Genomic DNA, 21,290 nt, shown 5'->3' on the forward strand with positions numbered 1-21,290 from the left:
CCTCTACACAAACATCCCGCAAGAGGCTACTCTGGAAGTAATAAGCAACCTGCTGGACATACATATGGGTGAATCCCAAACCCCCCCTGGGTTCATACTGGACTTAGCACATCTCGCTCTCACCAGAAACTACTTCAAGTTTGAAGATAGTTTCTACTTGCAGACACAAGGCACATCGATGGGTAGTACATTTGCCCCTAGTCTAGCATGTCTATACGTTGACCATTTTGAAAGACATACGGTCCTACATGAGGACAACCCCTACCGAGATCAGATCAAACTCTGGAAGCGATACATCGATGATGTACTGCTAATATGGACCGGTAGTAAAGAAGAGGCCCAGGCATTCGCTGTTTGGCTTAACTGGGCTAATCCATTTCTAACCTTCACAATGAACATAGGTGAAAACAAACTACCTTTCCTCGATCTACTAATCTATGAACAAGACGGCGGGTTAGCTACTGAAGTTTACTATAAACCAACGGACTGCAACAATTTATTACAATACCAGAGCTTCCACCCACGAGCCCTAAGAGATAACCTCCCGGTTGGGCAGTTCCTACGGTTAAGACGAAACTGCTCATCCGTCACCGATTACCGCAAACATGCAGACAAACTGTCTACCAAGCTACACTCCAAGGATTATCCCCCATATCTTGTTAATAGGGCACGAAAACGGGCACGCAACAATAACAGAGACCAGTTGCTACAGCCTCGAGCACAGAAACCAAGTCTGGATAAGATCGTATGTGTCACCACCTTCAATCCCCTATCCAATGAAATCCAGAAGATTATAAGAGAGAATTGGAAAATTTTGACATCAGGTGGCTTACCCTTTGAACCGCCATTACACGCGTATAAGAGAGCAATCAATATACGGGACATGGTGGTCCACACTAGACCAAAGGAGAAGCGAGGTTCCACACAGACTACACTTTGGCAAATGGCCCCCCGCAGGGCATCACCCATGCGGCAACTGCAGCGTTTGCCCTTTTACCCATAGATCTACTACCATCGATCTTGACCTTAAAACCCCATGGGTGCAAAAATCACTTACAAATTGTAACACCAAAAACGTAGTTTATTTAATCAAATGCCCTTGCCTACTTAAATATGTGGGTAAGACTACGAGGAAGGTGAGCACCAGAATTTGTGAACATAGAAGCAAACGAGACGCAACGAAGCTCACTAGCCTTTTCCTACAAAGAAACCACTCCCCAGATGACATGTCTTGGACGGTCCTGGAACATTTCTCTCCTTCGACCCCCAGCATGTCAGAAAAACTATTTAGGGCATAGCAACGCTGGATTTGGAGATTGCACACCGACACGGTTGGATTAAATGACGAGATACCTTGGTTCTCTCTTTAAAATTAGAACCCTCTTATTTCCCCCTTTTTTTTTTTTTTTTTTTTTCCGCTTTCTCTGGCCTTGGTCCCCCTTTTCCTTCCTTCTCTTCTTAACCCTTTTCTTCTTTCCCTCTTCTCTCCTTCTCTCACTTTTTTCTTTTACTTTCTTCTTTTCATTGTCACCCTCCTGTCCCTCACACCTTCTTTTTCCTTCACTTTTTCCTTCCCTCCTTTTCCTCGACCCTCGGTCTCCTCTTGGTCCTCTATTTCCCTTACCTTCACATCTCTTTCCCTCTCTGCCTCTCCTCTCCTTCTTTTGCTTCCTCCTTTTCTGCCCGTTTTTTTCCCCCTTAACCCCCTTCCCACCTTAAAAAAAAAAACCTTCTTCCAACCCCCCCCTTCTTGTCCTATTTTCCCAAACCCCACAACTCCCCCCCCTTCCTTCCACCCCGCCCTTGTCCCGGCCACTCCTATCCTGTGCAGCGTCGCGAGTGCAGGCAACCCTACGTTTCCCTACAGCGCTTGCGGGTGGGCGTATCCGCCCAAACAGGGTATTCCCTTAGCCGCGGCCACTTACCGCGGCGGCTCCGGCGCCCAGAGGGGGCATAGCTCGTCAGGGCGGCGCCACCCACGGGCGTCCCTCTGCACCATTGGCCATTTCCGGCCCCCGGCACATCCGGGCCAGCCATAATCAATTCCGGCGCATAGAAACGTTAGCAGCTCGTAAGACTTCCGGCCCCCGGGCCGCGGCGGTGATTGCCTGCAGCTGCAAGTAATTTCTCCCTATTAAGACCACTATATCAGCTACCGACTTTCAGGCCACTTTACCCAAGCGGTCCTGACAGAGAGGTCGGTACAGGCGCACAGAGAGCGCCCACCTTTGATGCAGTGAGTCGACCAACGATGGAAACACAGATAAGAAGCCTCCCTTCTCCCTTTCCTTCCTGCCCCTTTTTTCCCCCTTTCTTCTCCTCTCCCCTTTTCTCTTGCTTTCGTTCCTTTTCCCCTGTTGTCTTTTCTTCTTCTCTTTCTTCCTTATTCCTTTCTTTGTTCTTCCCCCCTCTTTGCGCCACCCCCCCCCCCGTTTTTTTCCCTTTTTCCCCCTTTTTCCTTCTCTTTTTCTTTCCCCCCCCCCGTTTTTTCTCCCTTCTCCAGTGTCCTCCTCTTTCAGATTTCTACAGTTCTTCCACTCTGTTCTTGGCTTCCACCGTCTATTTCTTGACTACCTCTGTACTATTTTTCATCTTTACTCTCCCCTTCTGTTCTTTCCCTTCTAACCCTAGAGTCTGACTATAAGGGGACGCTCCCTCTCCAGGATACCAGAGGCTAGTAGCCTCCATTGTTAGGGTAAGGAATTGTCTTCCCTGACCTACCATTCGCCTTGCATAGCCAGCATTTCTGCGACCGTTTTTATTGCAACCAGTACTCTTGTGTTCTGCATGAAATTTGTCATGTGTGCTGTGGTTTGCTGTGGATTATCTTCTCACCGTCAATTTTGGTCTGTTCATGTTATTGTATTTATTGTAGGTCCTCCCCAGGTATTCCCTTGGTTAAGGTAGGCCCTTCCTTTTTTCCCCCCTTTCCCTACTGCGATTATTTCTGCAGCGCGCAATAAGCATTTGCAACAGGGATCCAACGCCCTGATGAATGCCCAGAGACCCTCCATAGCTCAATCATAAGGGCAGAAACATGTCGGCTACTTCTTTTAGATAGGTGGCCTTGTGAGTCATTGCTCTCACACTGGTTCCCCACTTATTTTAATCACACCACACAGAACCTTCTATTAAACTCACCCTGGTATCTGAGTAGGTGTTTTTATTCCCATAGCATAGCTGGATCCCTTCTTTCCAGAAATCAAATTAATTTACGCTCTCCCTCCTGTTCTTTTAACAGTGAGGTTGAGTCCGCCCAGGTGGTATTGTCCTACCTGGGTGGGGCTAGGTGGTCATATGATGAAGCATGACACTATATAGTGTGTGAGACCACCTAGTCCGTAAAGGAAATCCCCCTCTACAGACCTCATACCACCCCACTTTTCATCCACATTTTACCTTTAGTCGAGGTACAAGACTGGTCTAGTGTCGCAACTGGCACACTATCAATCTACTTATAGTTGCCAAAACCCCGTACTCTCTTTTGTGATATAGTGACCATACTGCCATGAAACCCCAGCGATGACACCTCAAACAGGGAACAGTAAAAGCAACAGTCGAGGCCAGGGAGCTCCCACCCGCCCACTCCTCCATCTTACATCTTGGTGTGGCAAATTAGCCATAGAGGAAGGCTCCTGTTCCTTCATATTATCTATCAGATTATCCCAAGCCTGTGCCATGTCTATGAATCCATGCCCACCCTTCATCTCACTCAACAACACACCACTCTCATACCCCACCCACTATATCATCATCATCAATCAGTTTTTATAAAGCACAAATACTCACCTGTGAGGGTCTCGAGGCGCTGGTGGTGGGTCTGGGCCTCATTCGAAGAGCCATGTCTTGAGGTTCTTCCTGAAGATGGTGAGTGATGGGCTTTCCCTGAGGTGCGTGGGTAGGTTGTTCCAGGTCTTAGCTGCGAGGTAGGTGAAAAATCTTCCTCCGGCGGTGGTTTTCCAGATGCGTGGGATGGTGGCTAGCGCCTGCTAGACGGAGCGGAGGGGTCTGGCGGGGTTATTGAATGAGATGCGATGGTTCAGGTAGGCTGGTCCATTGTTGTGAAGGGCCTTGTAGGTGTGGGTGAGTAGTTTGAAGTTGATTCGCTTTTCCACTGGGAGCCAAAGGAGGATCCTCAGGTTTTGGGAAATGAGTTCCCTGGTAGGGGAGGTTCAGGATGAGTCTGGCGGCGGCGGTTTGGGTGAGTTGTAGTTTCCTGATGTTCTTTTTTTGTTGTGCAACAGTCAAGCTTGCTTGTAACTAGGGTGTGGGTGATTACCTTGCGGCAGTCGACCGGGATCCATTTGAAGATTTTGGGGAGTTGGCAGAGAGTGTGCCAGCAGGAAGAGGTGACTGAGTGTACCTGTTGGGTCATTGGCAGTGAAGAGTCGAGGATGAGTCTTAAGCTGCGGGTGTGGTCAGTTGGAGTAGGTGGTGCGCTGAGCGATGTGAGCCACCAGGAGTCGTCCCAGGCTGAAGTCGAGTTTCCGAAGATGATGAGCTTGGTCTTGTCTGAGTTGAGCTGGAGACAGCTCTCCTCACCCAGGCGACGAAGGCTTCTATTCCGGTGTGAAAGTTCCTCTTAGCTTTGTCCAGGCCTCAGTGAGGGATATGATGAGTTGTGTGCCATCGGTGTATGACACAAAATTCATCCTGTGCTCTCTGACTATGGCTGCAAGCAGGGACATGTAGATGTTGAAGAGCGTTGGGCTCAGGGAGGATCCCTGAAGGACTCCGCAGCTGACTTCTGTTGGTTTGGACATGAAGGGTGGGAGCCTGACTCTCTTCCAGTGCAAGGCTTTTCTGCAGATTCCTATGTTGTTGGGTGGGTTCTGGGGGCTGGGCCGGTCGTAGGTTCTGATGCTGGGCAGGCTCTGTGGGAGAGAGCTGTCATAGATATCCTTAATCTTGCGGTGGAGGAAAGTGGCCAATTTGTCGTAGAGGTGACGCAACAGAGGGATTTCGGTGGCTTCGGAGGGAGGATTGGTAACTTTGTTGATTACCGTGAAGAGTTCTCTCATGTTGTGCGGGGAGGTGTTAATACGTTTACGGAGCGCAGCTTTTTCCGTTCTTGATGCGTTGGTGATGGGTGGCTGTGGCTGCTCTGAAGGAGGCAAGGTATTTGCTGGTTTTGCTGGTTTTGCTGTTTCTCCATTCCTTCTCTAGGCGCCTGCAGGTGCGTTCAGATCCTTGGAGTTCGATGGTGAACCAGATGGCTTTTTTTGGGATGCGCCAAAGTTGATCGGAGGGGGGCTAAGGAGTTGGTGCATTCGGTGATCCAGGAGTTGAAGTTGCGTGCCGCAGCGTTGCCGTCGCTGGTGGGAGATGGGGTGATTTGGCAAGGGTTGTGGTGAGCTGGGGACGTGGCGGCAGCTGTTGGGTGCGGTGATGGTGAAGTGTAGGCAGTGATGGTCGCTCCAGTGCAGGGTGGAGATATTCTTGATGGTGATCCAGTTGCTTGAGGTAAAAATGGGGTCTAGTGTGTGTCCTGCAGCATGCGTGGGCACGGTGACCAGTTGTCTCAGGCAGAGGGTTGCAAGATTGTCGAGTAGGGAAGTGGTGTTTCGATTGTTGAGGTCCTCGAGGTGGAAATTTAAGTCGCCCAGGTGGAGACAGTCAGTGGACACCAGGGAATGGGGGGGTGGCGATGTCTACAATGGTGTCATTGAAGGCTGGGCGGGGCCAGGCGGTGCGTAGACCAGGGTGCCGCGGAGGGAGGAGTTGTGAGTGGCATGGATCAGGAAGTGTAGCTGTTCCATTGTGGTGCAGTGTTCCTCTGTGTTGACCGTGAAACAGAGTGAGGACTTGTGGACGATGGCCAGTCCTCCGCCCGGACGGGAAGTCCAGTCTTTCCTTAGGATGTAGTAGTCATCCGGGATTGGGATGGCAATTTCTGGTCGGGCAGTAAGGTAGGTCCAGGTCTCTGTTAGGAAAGCGATATCTGGACAGGCGGAGTCGATCAGGTTCCAAAGTTCAGTGGTGTTCTTATGGAGAGAGTTTATATTTAGAAGCAGGCAGTTAATGAGATTGTGTCAGTGGTTTCAGGTTTGGGGTGTTCCAGTTGTTTGTTGTGGCTGAAACTGAGGTTGCAGTTCCGCTAGGGAAAAGGTCCATGGGTGTCCTTAGGAGATGCGGTGCAGCAGGCGCTGAGACGTCAGGTGTTAAGGCGGAGGAGGGTCTTGGCGTTGTAATAGAGGGTGGCCATGGACTGACTTGTCCGAGATTCAGTGTTCCTGGCGATGGGCACGCTCCAGGTACGGACTGGCTTGCCTTTGGCACGCCAGCGGTGCGGCCGCGCTGCGGCCACCATTAAGCACAGGAGGGAGGCCGGGGTGTTTGGTCAGCTGGGAGGTGGGAGGGCAGGAAAAGTGCTTTTCAGGGGAGCTGCAGGGGAAGCACGGGAGGGAGAGGGGAACAGAAGGACAGAAAAGTAAGAGAAGAGACAGCAAAAAGGAAAGAAAAAAACAAAGTAAAAAGAGAGGTAAAGGGCAGAGGTATAAGAGCAGAAGTAAGGACAGAAAGAGAAAGAGACAGAAGATACTTACTTGTGGATGGCCACTAGACCACCAGGGATGAGGTGCAGGGATGAGCCTGCGGGTGGTGGAGGGCCTCGAACTGAGAGTCAGGCAGGCTCTCAGTTCGATCCAGAGGCAGAGGCAGCAGCAGCAGGAAGAGCTGGGGAGGGCAACAGACGATGACCAGGAGGACTGTGGAGTCGACCACTCACAGCGCTGCGGCCACTGTATAACCTCTTTGCGCCAGTTGTCCACTCTGTGTGCACTGGTGGCTTTCCACTGAAGTGTTATCTCGCATTAAGCTAGGAGCAAAGCCAGCTCTATAAATCTGCTAGTGATCTTACACTTGGCCGGGCGCAGGTACCAGCCCACAAACATATTCTTGGGGGCATGAAACATTCTGGTGTGTAACATCATTAACAAAGTCAATCACCTCCACCCAAAACTCTGAGAGGGAGGTGCAAGCCCATACCATTTGAAACATCTCTGCTCCTTCCTCCCTACATCTGGGACATGCTGCCCTTGTCCGCGTGGTAAAAATGTGTTGATCTTAACCGGCATAAGATAGGCTCCATGAAGGAAATAGAAGTTAATTAGTTTAAACCTGGCATTCCTAGAGACCTTTGGCACCTGATCCTAAATCTTTGACCAATCCGCATCAGGAACTGGATCGCCAAGATCTGCCACTTATTTATCCTGTAACAAAGTTAATGAAGTAATGATGTCAGCCCGGAGTGCCATATATAAAGCTGTTATTGTCTAAAGAGTACCCTAGGTGGTACAAATGAGATGGAAGCCCTGGTACCTGGGTGGGTCTGCCAGCCCAGTTCCCCAGTGTTTTTCTATCATCATCAAAACCATTCCATACAGGAAGAATTGCCTCAGCGGTAGATCAAACTCAGCCCGCAGGTCCTTGAACATGAATAATTCCCCCACCCGGAACAAGTCACCCCTCCTGTCAATGCCACAGGCCACCCACTTTGCAAGTTCCTGCCAATTTTCATTGTGCTGCAGCACCATAGGTGCTATAACAGCAAATCAGGAGAATATGGGAACCGTCTTTGGGATTTCTGCAAACAACGCAACCAGCAGTGTCTCGTAACCACCAGTAGACTATTGCCCAATTGTGTTTGGGGGTCAGGAGCAACTGGAATAACTTGCGGTGAGTTGGCATGCATGGACCTTCAATCACCCCATTAGTCTTCCTAACATCTACCCCCTTGGTGACCCATTGCATCTGGACCAATGGGGCACTGTAGCTTGGACAGCACTGGCTGTCACCTGCCGCTATCCCATATTAAATGAATCTCAATCTCAATTTCTCAATCTCCCGAAATGTACTCCTAGGGATGATTAACGGCAAAACGAGAAGTACTAAACCAGCCTAGGGAGGGTCACCATCTTAGCACTGGAAATGCTGACTGTCACCGAAATTGGCAGTGTTTTACAAAACTCTATGCCAGACCTCATGGCCCTCTCAGCCGCTCCCTCATTAACCTCCAGCAAATCCCGGTTATCATGGTACATCTCCACAGGCAGATACTTTAAGCATGTGGAACTGCAGTTCCAGCAGAACTGGGGTTGTTACTCACCTATCACAGATGGGAAACAGGCTAGTTTTTTGCCACTTTATATGCAGATGTGAGAATTTGGTGTGTACTTTATGGTATGGCTGGTAGCCCTACCATGTAGCACACTCACAAATACCATCTTGGGCCCAGTCAACTACGTTTACTTAATCTTATGCTCAAACCTGTGTAGCTATGGCTAAAGCAGTAAGGCTTTGCAAATAAACAATTTGTAAAGCATTTCACAACACCAAACAACAGAATAAGAAAGTCACACAACACGAAAGAAACAAGACACCAGGTTAGAAAAATAGATTAGATTTTTATGAATCTGTATAGGCGCTCATCATCAAAATACACTGGAGGGTCCCGGATCTATAGAATTTTAAAGGAATAAATACGTTTTGCATCTACCACAAACAAGCATTGGTCAACAAAACCTTTGGAAACTTTTGAAAAGTTTGGAGAAGTTAGTTCAGCAACTCCGGCAGAAGTTGGGTGACCAGGTCCGTCAGGACAGAGGTCCAGCGGACCGAAGAGGATACTTGGAGAAATATCTGTCCACCAGAGCATTTTTAGAGCATTATCCAAACTTTACAGGATGATTGTCATAGAGAATAATGGAGTGGTCCTGATGCTGGGGGATTCATGCTCAACGATGCTCTGGATACTGTGCGGTCCATGGGGTCAAGTCTGATAGAGTCCTCGGTTCGCAGGTGAGCAGGGGTAACTCCGTCCACGGATTTTGGGGTCCCACTAAGTCCTCTTTGCAGGGTTCCAAGAGCTGCTGATGCAGACCTTGTGCTTTTGCAACACAGTGCTAATGGTGCAAATCTTTGGTGGAGGCTGGTGTCTATCTCAAGTGATGAATCCAGTCACAACCAACACTCATGGGTCCAGAAGAGACAGGTGCACCTTTTAGCTATCTCCGATATGGCATCGGTAGTGGAAAGACTTCTGCAGTGACTACCAGAGATGCAACTTGGGCTTCTTTAGCTTTAATGTTCCCAGTGCTGTTCTGGGGGGGAACCAACTGACCCTTTTTGTCTCTGCTTTGAATTGGGGTCATGGATCAGTGTTTCCCTGAGCTAGGTATGCAGAAGACGGTCTAAACTCCACTAGCCGCAAGTGCAGCAGGTTAAAAAGCATGCATCACAGACTCTCTTTTTTTGAGCTTCCAATGGGTGCAGAGTCATCTCCTTCTCATCCTCTTTCCAGGTTCAGTGAGTTCTGAGGTCTTGGGTACCAGGGATAACCATTATATCCCATTAAAGTGCCCTGAGGGGACAACACAGTCATTAGCCAATAGGCTAGTTGGTCCCCGTCTCTCTGGTGACACAGTTTCAGTGATGTGTGACATCTGGCTATCCCAGTGTGCAACATTCTTGCCACAACCAACATGGCAGAACCATTCCTTGACTGTAAGGACCTTGGTACCCCACCCTCAGAGATGTGGCTACGCGCCCCTGGAAATCCGGTTTGTGAACTGGTTTTCCCTTCTCTGTCCCTGGATCTACTCTGTCTGCAGGAAACCAAAGGCATCCTGCCCAGAGTGTTATCACAGTGGCCCTTCAAAGGCGGCTTCACCTTTGAAGCTCGCCTTTTGGGCAAACACCCCAGCAAGCCATCCGGTGGGACGAGGTCACACCTTCCACTGCGGCAACAGCCTTTGTTTCTGGCCTTGGAGTCATTCACATGTCTTCCCAGGCAGGCAGCAAGCTGTCTGTGGCTAGTGCCTTTGTGAGGACACTGGGCTAGATGGGGCTCAGAGTGGGAACATTAAAGTGTCATTAATTTTGACTTGCTGACAAGTCACGTTTAATGCCACAATTTATTTGATACCTTACATGACCCACTTTAGTAGTCCCAGTCAAACCTTACTCAGGTTGGGATGCCAGCTGGTAACTCTGTGTTAGCCAGTGGGGCTACCAATTTTACCCACAGCAAAACAACAATTTGAAAGTGTTGCTGCTAAGACATATCATAAACACATTTCTTACTGAATAAAATGCAGCTCCCTGACATAGGAATCCATAGGCCTTCCTTAGCTGAGATATATATATAATGTTATGGGATAGGGTGGCTATGCCATGGGTCTAAATGGGAAAGTCGAACTGGCAATGAAAACACTGCTCTTTCAGTCTGCAGTGGCAGGCTGAGGCCATTTTGTATTCTGTCACACGAAGGGTGACACAAACAGCGCTGCAACCCTGAGTGGACACTCTGGACCTGATTTAGAACTTGGCAGAGGGGAATATTCTGTTCCAAATTAGATGAATACCCTGTCCGCCGTATTACGATCCCATCATATCCTATGGGGATCGTAATATGGTGAGCGGAATATCCATCACGTTTGTGATGGAGTATTCCATTCGCCAAGTTCTAAATCAGGCCCTCTGTCTTAAATACCCTGGGTACCATATACTAGGGATGTCAGGCTTTGCCAATTGGGTGTATCCAATTTGAAATGCTATTTGTACAGGGTTAAAACTCTGGCACTGAGGTCTGATTAGCAGGCGTCAGTAAATTCTCAGAGTTGAAAACCAGGAGCTGATAGTTCAAAGAGGAGCAAAAAGTGGTGGGGAACATGCAAAAAGCCTGTTTTCTTACAGTAGCCCTGACAACACCTCAAAGCGATCTAATAGCCGATTGGCCCTTTTCGGTTCTGACTGCGTATCATTCAGAAACAGAAGCATGTCATCTGCATACAGAGCAATGTAATGGATTGACCCCTACACACCGCTAGGCTTTCATAATGGGTGCCAGATCTTCCGCTACAAGCCAAAGGGTCTACCACCAGTGCAAAGAGCAATGGTGATAGCGAGAATCCCTGTTGGGTTCCCCGCCCCACTGCATACACCTCAGAAATCACACTGCCTGTTTTAAAAAGGGCCATGGGGCCTGTGTATAGATGTTTTAGTCTAGCCAACAAATCTGCTTCCCAGACTCACCTTCTCCATTACCCCATAGGGATACAACCAGTCCAGACTATCAGAGGCCTTCTTGATATCTACTGCCATCATCACTGCTGCCCATCCAGCAAAGGTATCATCCATCAACAAATTGAGGAGTTGCGTATATTGGTGTCCGTGTTGCACCTTGGCATAACGCCAACCTGGTTGGGAAGTATCAGCCATGTCATGTAAGGCAAGAGCTGCATAGCTAGATTACGTCTAAGAATTTTGTAATTGACTTTCAGCATTAGCAGATGTCTGTAGGCCTTCATGTCATGGTGTGAGTGTTGAGATTATAGAAACAGGATCATCAATGCCCCACAGGTAGACTGCAGTAGGTGGCCAAGCTCCCTCTCTGCACTATAAACCTCCACTAGTTTGGAGATGATGAGGTCAAAATAAGTGACATAAAACTCAACTGGGAGGCCATCTGGTCCCAGCACCTTCCCCTGGGCCATATTGTTCACCACAGCCTTAACCTCAAATAGCGTGACATCTCCACCCAACAACTCAGCCTCCTCCAAGGTGAGCCCCGGATGGGGCAGCATCCCCAAGAAGTCAGCAATCTCCCACTGCACCTGATAATGAGTCTTCGTTTACAGGGAATTATAGTACTTTTGGAACCTGTGATTAATAGTCTCATACCCATACACCCGATCCTCTCTGGCTCAAGTTTCAATATCAGGGAGCTCAGCTTTACAAGATTAGCCATCCACACCATCAGGGACCCAGTGGAATATAAAGAATAGGATATCACATTATGGTGTTTGCGGAATCACCAGTTAATGATTGGTATTTGACTTGGAACGCCCTGAAGAACGTCAAGGTTGTGAGCAAAATGTGTTGGCTGTGGCTGCAACAATTTTGAATTTGAATAATGAGAATATATAAGCTTTCGGAAGTACAAAATAAAGAGGAAATGGAAAAGTTGACAACTTGATTGGACTTTGTCAGTTTTTGGGTGCACCACTATGTTTGTGAAATTGTATTTTCTGTGTATCTGTGCTATCTAGGAGCGGTGGATACTAGCATGGTGTGCACCATATATAATTTCTGGGGCAAGAGGGTGGTGCGAGTTGTTTTGCCTGACACTTTCTATGGAGTAATTGCATTCAAGAAAGTGTGTGATAGAAATAAAAGATAAGGTGTTCTTGGTTATAATCATTCTGGTCTTGTAAAAGCCCAACCCTTAATTAAATTCTGAGGCATCGGTTTCAACCTGGAATTTCTTGCTTGTGTTTGGATGAGGGCAAAATGGTGCACTAGTAAAGACAGCCTTTGACATTTTGAATGCTTACTGAACTCAGGAATCCCAGCAGAATCTGTTGTGTAATTGTTCCTGTTGGACCTGGTCGTCTCTGCAGGCCCCCACCAAACGTTTTGCCTTTTACCCTCCACTTTTTGCTGAATTTGATTTAAGCTTACCTTAGGACTCTGTGTGCTGTACCACTGCTAACTAGTGCTTATGTGCTTGTGCGCTCTCTCTCCTGAACATGGTTTAATTGGCGTACACCTGATTGTCATATTTAATTTATTTATAAGTCACTTGCAGAGTGGTATAACATATACTGAGTGCCTGTAAAGGAAACACTACTAGTGGGCCTGAAGCTTTTATTGTGCCACCCACTAAGTAGCACTTTAAAACATGTCCATGGCCTGTCACTGCAACCTAAATGCAGTTTGAAAGTGATACGTAAACTTGACATTGAAATCCTATTGCCAAACTTTAAACACCCCTTTTATTACATATAGGTCACTCCTAAGGTAGGCCTTAGGTAGCCTATAGGGCAAGGGGCTGTGTAATTAAAATGTTAGTGTTAATGCTAAGCTTTACTTATACTGGTAGTGAGCAACTCCTAACTTTGTTTTTCACTACTGTGAGGCCTACCCCTCCCATTGGATAACATTGAAGATTCATTTTTACAATTAATAAGCTGTAATTTCCAATTGGGAACAGGTAGTTATTTCACGGGTGGTGTATTTTGAACTGTAATAAAAAAACTCTATTGTGGTAAAGTCAGGCTTTTGATTACAATTTTGAAAGTGGTACTTTTAGAAAGTTGGCATTTTTCTGTCCTGAGCCCTTTTGTGCCTGTAGCCTGTCTTAGGTCACATGACTAGGTGTAACTGACAGTCAGACCTTTGTGAATTCCACCCAGACACTCACACAATAGAGGGATTAGGTGTGCCATCTGTTGGCAGAATGAGGGGGAGGGCGGACCGGAGCAATTGAACAGCCTGTGCTCTGCCTTCACACAAAAGGCCTAATGAGTAACAACCTCACATTGTCACTGCAGCCAGCTTGGAGCCAGGGCAGTGGAGTCAGGAAATTCCATACACTTCAAAGGCACTTTCTAAAAGTTTCTCCCACCTTCCAGAAGGAGGGCACGTGAGTGTAAAGGGGACCTCAGACACCAACTCTTCAGTACGCTTCTGAACCTGTAAATTCGGTGTCGAGAAGAAGGACTGCTGTGCTGCTGGAAGAACTGTTACTCTGCTAGACTACTGCTCTGATTGACTGCTGTCCTGCTGACTGCTGGCCCGTTGTCCTGCTGGTCTACTACCGTCTGCTTGGGTACAATGACTGGATCTTTATCTGTCCCAGGACTTCCAGAGTGACTCACGAGGACCTCCAGCCTTGCAGTGACGGTCAGACCGCCACACCTGTGGTGGTCCGACCGCCACATTACACCTTGGCGGTCAGACCGCCAGGGGACCACCGTCCCCACTGGGAACATGGTTCCCGACAGTCCGACGGCGGTCTGAGTTGTACTCAGCCAGGGAGGCGATGAGTTCAGCGCCGCCTAGCTGATTACAACTCTACTTACTGACAGCTTTTCCATGGTGGTATGACTGCCATGGAAAGACTGGCGGTAAGCCTGTGCTGGGGGCTCCCTTGTGCAACGGCATTGGCCTCGGCTCTGTCTGGAGCCCAGACCAATATCGCAGCACAGTTTCCTCTGGGCTGACCAGCAGAAAACTTGGTTTCCACTGGTCAGCCCAGTTGAAATCTTGTAATGGGGCTGGTGGGGAGACCGCCAGCTCCGCTGCAGTCTCCGCACCACAAGTGTGGCGGTCGGCTTGTCCGACTGTCAGACTCGTAATGAGGCCCCAAGTCCGCACATAGAAATCTTCACCATGGCTTTGCCAAAAGGCTATCTGATGATGATGCTCCCTCCTCGGATCACTCCTGCAACTTTGCTCCACCAAAATTTACCTTCTCAGAACATTGTTCTCAGAAGTTTTTTTAAGTCCAAGGGCAAGCATTGACCGAGCCCAATCCACTTTTTATATCTGAACCATGCTCCATTGCAGTCAGCTATATTTTCCGACTTTGACAAGTTGCGTAACTACATGTCCACAGTTGGCGCTTTCATCTTTTAGGTTCTAGTAAAAACTTTAAAAATTCATAACTCTGAATCTACTGATTGGATTTTTGTTATTTTGGTGTCAAATAATTTAGGACAATTTACTGAGTTCTTCTATATTGGTTTGTGATTTTTCTTGTGTTGTATTTTTACTTTGTTGCTGTTTGTGTGCTGCATGAATGCTTTACACATTGCCTCTGAGTTAAGCCTGACTGCTTTTTGTGTCAAGCTACCCAGGGGTAAGCACAGGTTAATTTAGTGACTTTTTGTGGTGCACCCAACAAGGGACTGTGCCTGTTGCTTCACAAGGGCTCACACCCAAGTCACCCAGCAACCCAATGCCTCACAGTTCTCTATTTAGGGCTCTGGTTATTTCAATTTAAAAAGTGTTGAGCAACAGTTATGAGTCCTAAGAAGCTGATTGCAGATGGTGATGACAACATTTTCATTGTGGCCATCTGCTACCCGTAGATAGAAAGCTTTCAAAAGACATCCCGTTTGGGAGTGAATGAATGCCAGGTCATAAGGGAGTGTCTAGATTAGTAGGTTGAAAGTGCTCGATATGATCGATCCCTGACTTTTGTAGGCACCATAGAGGACAGTGCTGCAAAAAGCCCTACAGAAGATGGTAAAACTGTGTTTACCTGATGGCAACAGGAGGGACAGGGGAGGCACCCAGGATCGCATTATATATAATGTATAAATATGCTTAGTCTGTAAACTGAGAGGGAGTTCGTGGGGTGTGCTTGAAGAGTGGTATTTTGTGTGTTAGTCAGTTGACAGGTGAAACAAATGGTTGCTAGAAAAGAGGTGCTGTGCTCTTACCATCCAGAGAGTGCAACCCTGGCAGTGTCTGGCTGGAATGTTTCTTCAGAACAGGGACATTCTCCTTTGCATCCAAAGATAGGACAGAGAAGCACTTGACCTTCTCTAGATGCTAGCAGTTGCCTCTTGTGATGTCTGTTCCCACTCTTTTTTGATAGACCACAACAGCCTTGTGCTTTGTAGAACGCACACAGGAAAAAAAGATTAGTAAGCCAGTAACATGCTTCTGCCACCAAATAGGGCAGTTTGAGTAGTTTAGAGTGCTTAGTCTCACATAAGTCATGACTCTAGAGAATAGTCACATGCCGTGCTCTGTAAGTGGGAACCCATTTTAGGGCTTATGGCAATCTGGTTGGTTAGAGCACCCACAGTCAAGAGTGTGAGAGTAGCCTCCTTTGATTGCCCACTAGCCCAGACACTGAAGCTCACAATGACTCCCTCCTACTTTAAATTTCTCCTAGCCAAGTAGGGATGAGGAGCACACCAGTGGCAGATGAGATTCAAGCCCTGAGACAGTGTAGAGGTACTTGTTTCTGACCTCAGCTTCTCAAGTTGTTTGGACATTCCTAATGCCTATCCTTAACATATCTTTGAGAGGTCATTAGGGCTTGACGTGGTTGAAGTATATGAATGTTACCACTGTGCCAGTAGTAATGTAATGCTTCTCCATCTTTATATAGTGCATGCTTAGCAACTGTTTTGATTTTTAGTGCTTTGGGTTAGTCTATAGATCCTATGTGGGACTCACCATCTTAAAAGATTACATTTTGATTCATAGATTCTGTATTTATGTGCATCACAAAGACATTAATTAACGTCCTTGTGCTCCAGCTGAGTGTGGATCAGAATAACGTGGGGGACTTGAAAATGAAGAACAAATCACACCACAGCAAATTAACATTCTCCACACCATAGACACAATGAAGTATCTCACACAACAAATTCAATATATCTTGCAAATGCTTTGTGAACCATGACTTACCTTATCATAGGTGTTGCTACTTAGGGGAACCGGGGGTATCCTGGGCTGTAGCAGTAAACAAGAAATAGTTTTGATGCTAATCATTCCTGTACTTTACATATATTGAAGACTAGTTTACAGGAGAGGAAAGTAAGTTAGAATATGATACTGCATCACACAGATCCGCAATGTTTAGTGTAAAGGTATATTAAAGTTTTTAATAGCTTACAGACGGAGTCAAAAGTTGACACACTGTCTAGAGTTGCCTTTTCTCATAACAGGGGAAATTCTAAATACAATCAGTGTCTGTCACTCATCCGTTAAGCACCTTTTCCCTGTAGTGACAGAAAAAGATCTGTGTAAACCTGTGAGCTGGAGGTAGAAGTGTAATTAAATATTGTACTAATTAACTAGTGTCAAGGAAGTGGGAAAGACAAGTATGCCCACCTCAATGCTTATGTGGGTAACCATCTACCTGTTTGATGACAATAGTATCTCTCTGAGAGGAAATGGGTTTATGATACAGTGTGGTTGTGCAACATCAACATGTAATAAAGGCATAATTCCGTGTCAGGTCCAGTCAAGTTTGTTTGTAAAACCTTAGTTCAGTATTGGGTAGCTGCAGCTTAGAGCAGTCAGGCTTTATCAAAGGAACAAGTGTAAAGCATTTAGAAGCACTAAAACAGTTGAATAAAATGGAAATGCAACACAATAAAAATCCAACACCATTTTTTTTTAATGGATTTATGTTTATCTTTAAAAAGACACCTCAATTACTAAAATCCACTAGAGGGTTCCAGAGATATGCATTTTTAAAGAAACAATGAATCATAGTGTTTAACTTAGCGCAATAAATCATTGTAATCTAAAGTGACCTCAAGTTTAGAGTTAGCCAAGATAAATAAGTTGAAAATGGCCATAAAGGCACACTTGTGGCAACTAACTCTGGAAGGGTATCAGTCACAGGGACTAACAAGGTCCAGTAAAACAGTTACCTCAGAGTCAAAAAAGATTTCAGTCCAGTTCCAGGCTCTATAGGAGAACCGCCAAGACATCAATGGATTGGTCCTGTTGCAAGAGATGCAGGATGCTGAAGATGCTATAGGATTCTGAGAATACTAAATTGTGTTGGGGTTTTCCTGAGGCCACCCTTCGAACCACAACCACAGTGAGGCAAATTTGACCACGGGGTTGATGTCCCTCAAAGTCCGGGTGAAGTTCTACCAAAAACTAGCTGCCACTGGTCCTCTGGTCTCCAGATACAGCCAAACCAGTGGTCCCCTTAACTAGCAGTAACTTCCTTGCTGGGTGACCAAACTGCACTCTGAAGACTCTCCCAGTGCCAGCAGACCCGAGTGCAACTTTTAGGGTTGGGATTTGGTCACCCATGCTGCACTTTGGCGATCAACAGCAATCAGTCATTCTTGGTTACCAACTTGCCATGGCAGTCTTTTTCAGCTTTTATGACCCTGAGGATGTAGAAAGGAGTGAGCCAACTGGCTTTTGGAGTCACCTTCTCCTTCTTGGGCTCGGGATGACTTTTTCTTGAGTGCGGCAACACAGGCACAGTCCTTTCTTTGCTAGCCCCAAAGTGCAGCAGGTACAGTCCAGTCTTTAGTGCAGCCTCTCTTTGCTGGGTCCAGGGAACAGCAGGCAGCTACATGCCATTTGGCTACAAGGTCCTTCCTGACTGATGTCACCTTCCTGCGAAATTTGTCATCTAGCTATCTCAAGGTACACTATGTACTGACTTTCCCTTTGGTGTCAGGAGCTCCGTAGCCCGTCCCAGAGGTGTATTTACTTGGTGGCCACACCCCCACGGAAACACCGGTTTGGCAACCGCTTCTTCTTCTCTCTCCAAAATGCCAGCCTGTCTGCTAAAAGAAAAGAGCAGCATCTCTCATGCCCTTTAAAAGCAGCTCCCCCCTTGAAACTTGCCTTTTGGGCTCACACCCTATTTGGCCTTTCTGCCAGGAGGAGATCACACCTCTACTCTTAGCACATCATTTTTGCTCCTTACTGATATTCATTTACACCTCTCCCAAAGAGGGCATAAGGCAGTCATGAGGGCAATAGCTTGTGTGGAACCATAACCTGTCACTGGAAACTTTTGGGCAACAAAGTGGCAACTTTCTAAAGTTGTCATTTGTGCAAAGGTTACATAAAATTTGACTTGAGCAACAATTTGGCTTTAATGCAGCAATTCTTTTGATACCTTGAAGTACCATATTGAGTAGTCCCATTGAGAAGTTAGCACTGCTGCATTGTTGGTGTGTAACCCTGTACTTTCCAATGGGGCTTCTATCCTGTCTACAGCAAAAACTGCATTGTGGTGTTTTTACTGTCAACAACATCACAAAATAAAATGATGGATGGAGTGTTGAAACTTTTCCATCACTCACCCCCAGTCACAGTCCTGGGTTTAATCCATCATTATTTTGCTTGCCACATCACCCCATCACCCTTTTGTGTTGCTAGAATCACCCCAAGTGGCCAGGGTATGCCCAGACGTGGGTACCTTCTCACTATGCCACTGGATTCAAGCTAGCCTGGCTGATGAGGGGTAATACCCCGAAACTGGTCCCAGGATGCATGTTTCTGATCCAGGGAGGACCTGGCCTTGCAGTTCGGGCTGGACTGTTCCTATGAGGAGCAGGGTCAAGAATGATTTGCATGTAGCTGGTTCCAAAATGGGGTGGCATGGTGAGCAAAAGGACAATGGGTTAAACCCAGATCTGTGACTGGGGGGTGAGTGTTTGAAAAGTTTCAACACTCCATCCATCATCCTTTTGTGTTTTTACAGTCAGGACATATAAAAACACATGTCCCACTTTTTAATATGCAGCACTCTGCCTAACGGTCATTAGGCCTGCCTTAGGAGTGACATAAATATTAAAAAGGAAGGTTTGGGCTTTGCCATTATTTTAAATGGCAAAGTCAAGTTAGCAGTTTAGAAACTGCTCTGCCAGCCTGCAATGGCAGTCCGGGTATCATGTTTTTCCTTGTCACACTCCTGGAAGCACAACCAGTGCTGCAATCTATGAAGAACACTTAACTTACAGACCATAGGTACCCCTGGTGCTATCTACTGGGTAAGTTAATTTATGTCAATTGTGGGTAAGCCAATTAGACGTATACCTTTTAAAGTATAAGAGCACTGGCATTGAAACCTGTTTAGAAGGACTCAGTGCACTTATAGAGTCCAAATCCAGCAGCATCAATCCAATGGTACCAAGTAATAGAGCAAAAAATCTAGGTTGAACCCTGCAAAAAGCAATTTCTTTACACTCCTGTGACAGCTGGATGGTACTTTAACTAGGGAGGGTGTTGAAAACTTTAGTTGTGTGATTATATGATGTTCTGATGCTTTATTAGATGGATGAAAGCCATTATGCCAGAAAGGTTTTCAATTTTTAAGGTTGTTTTCACGTTTTGAAATATTTCTTTTCTCTTTCACCCTTGTCTCGCAGGGCGCCGCATCTGTTTGGGGGAGCAGCTGGCCAGGATGGAGCTCTTTCTCTTCTTCACCACTTTTCTTCAGCAGTTCACTTTCTTCATTCCAAGGGACCAACCAAGGCCAAGTGAAGAGACCACCGATAATTTTTTAAGAGCCCCCGTGCCTTACCAGTTATGTGTTGAAGTAAGATGAAGGAAAGTCATTATACATAGCAAGCATCTCACGATGATGATATCTGAAACAATGGATCCACTGGTGGCTCTTTCAGGAAACGATAGCTGAAATGTAACACAAATCATTAATGCACCCTTCAAACCCCCTCTTTGTGATGATATAAAAGGAGCATGTAAACTTGCAGTTACAATTAATTTCACAGAGGTTAATTTAAGTTTTCTGAACATTCACAACTGGGTCGAACCCCTTATTGACTACAAATGATATGAGTTACTGCTTGAACATCAAAGTATTCATAACACTTCTGTAAGTCGTCTGCCTTCTGTAAGCCACATGATAGGAACAATATAATGTATGTTAGACTCAGAGCAACGCCACGAATGACTAAAAAGGACCAAACATGATTTATGTTCAGGACAAAGACACATTCATATATTTGAAGAGTTTGGCCATAGCTTTTAGAACAATAGAAGTGATCTATTACATATTTAATCACCCTCTCATGTATGACTTCAATTAACTGCAGGCTATCTTGGGAAGAAAACGTGATCAAAATTGCTTCTTCCAGCTACATTTTTGTTTGCAAAGGATTATGTCCCACTGGCAATATAGGAACATGTTGCATGCTACCCAGTGTGTTTTATATGTGCTGTATGTTCATGTTTGTACAATGATCATGAAAACAATACTTAATTACAAACAGTGTAATTTTGACTGAAAGTCATTAAATGCCTGGCTATATATACTGTGTGACACTCAGTAGTAGAAAGAAGTGAAAAGGATATACGATTGGTGTTTATTTCAATATACACAGTCAGGTTCAGCTAATTAAACCATAGCAAATGGCGAAGCTTTGTAAAATAATTTAAGTATGTCCTAACTAAATGCATTGTCATGCTAATGAGATCAAAAGCCCTATAATTTTAATGGCGTCGATGAAAGAAGATGTGCGATCCGCGCCTATGTATGTCTGCACATCCTCGTGTAATATGATGTCCAAAGAAGAGCGATTTGTTGGAAACTGTGGATCATGTGTACACTTAAGTAATTGTTCAATTCATTGTGCAGCATTGTTTGTCTATTTTAATCAGATATTCGAGCCATCTTAATTTTGAATGTAACAAATGACACTTTCATTTTGCCTTTAAAAATATAGAAAATGTTTTCTCTTTTCTCTTGCTTTGTATCCGTGGCCACTTTGTGTTCAAAAGTATTGTTTTAGAAGATAAACATCTACGCAACAGACTCATTCTGGAGGCGTTTGCTCAAGAGGTGAAGATTTGGAGCTAGGACCCAGAGTATTTTCGTACTTGAATTCCACGTAGCGTTGCCTAGAGAAATTTGGGAAGGAAAACGGTTTAGAAAAGAGGAAAGCGTTTAATTTTACGTACAGTAAAACCAAAACCACAGGCTATCTCTGTCTTGACCTGTAAAACTCGTAATCACTGGTAAAATGGATATGGAGAGT

At 46.1% G+C, this 21,290-nt stretch overlaps 1 protein-coding gene across 2 annotated transcripts in view; it reads left to right on the forward strand.

Annotated features, from left to right (window-relative positions):
- Positions 1-21,001, forward strand: part of LOC138292690 (cytochrome P450 2D15-like) — a 389,602-nt gene extending 368,601 nt beyond the window's left edge. For both annotated transcript variants that reach the window (XM_069231411.1, XM_069231412.1), the window contains exon 9: positions 19,662-21,001. In XM_069231411.1, coding sequence (XP_069087512.1) covers positions 19,662-19,840 — 179 coding nt within the window. In that variant the 3' untranslated portion in view covers positions 19,841-21,001. The remainder of the gene's footprint in view (positions 1-19,661) is intronic.
- Positions 21,002-21,290: the final 289 nt, after the last annotated feature.

The sequence above is a fragment of the Pleurodeles waltl genome, chromosome 4_2 (genome assembly GCF_031143425.1).
Source record: "Pleurodeles waltl isolate 20211129_DDA chromosome 4_2, aPleWal1.hap1.20221129, whole genome shotgun sequence".
Lineage (NCBI taxonomy): Eukaryota > Metazoa > Chordata > Amphibia > Caudata > Salamandridae > Pleurodeles > Pleurodeles waltl.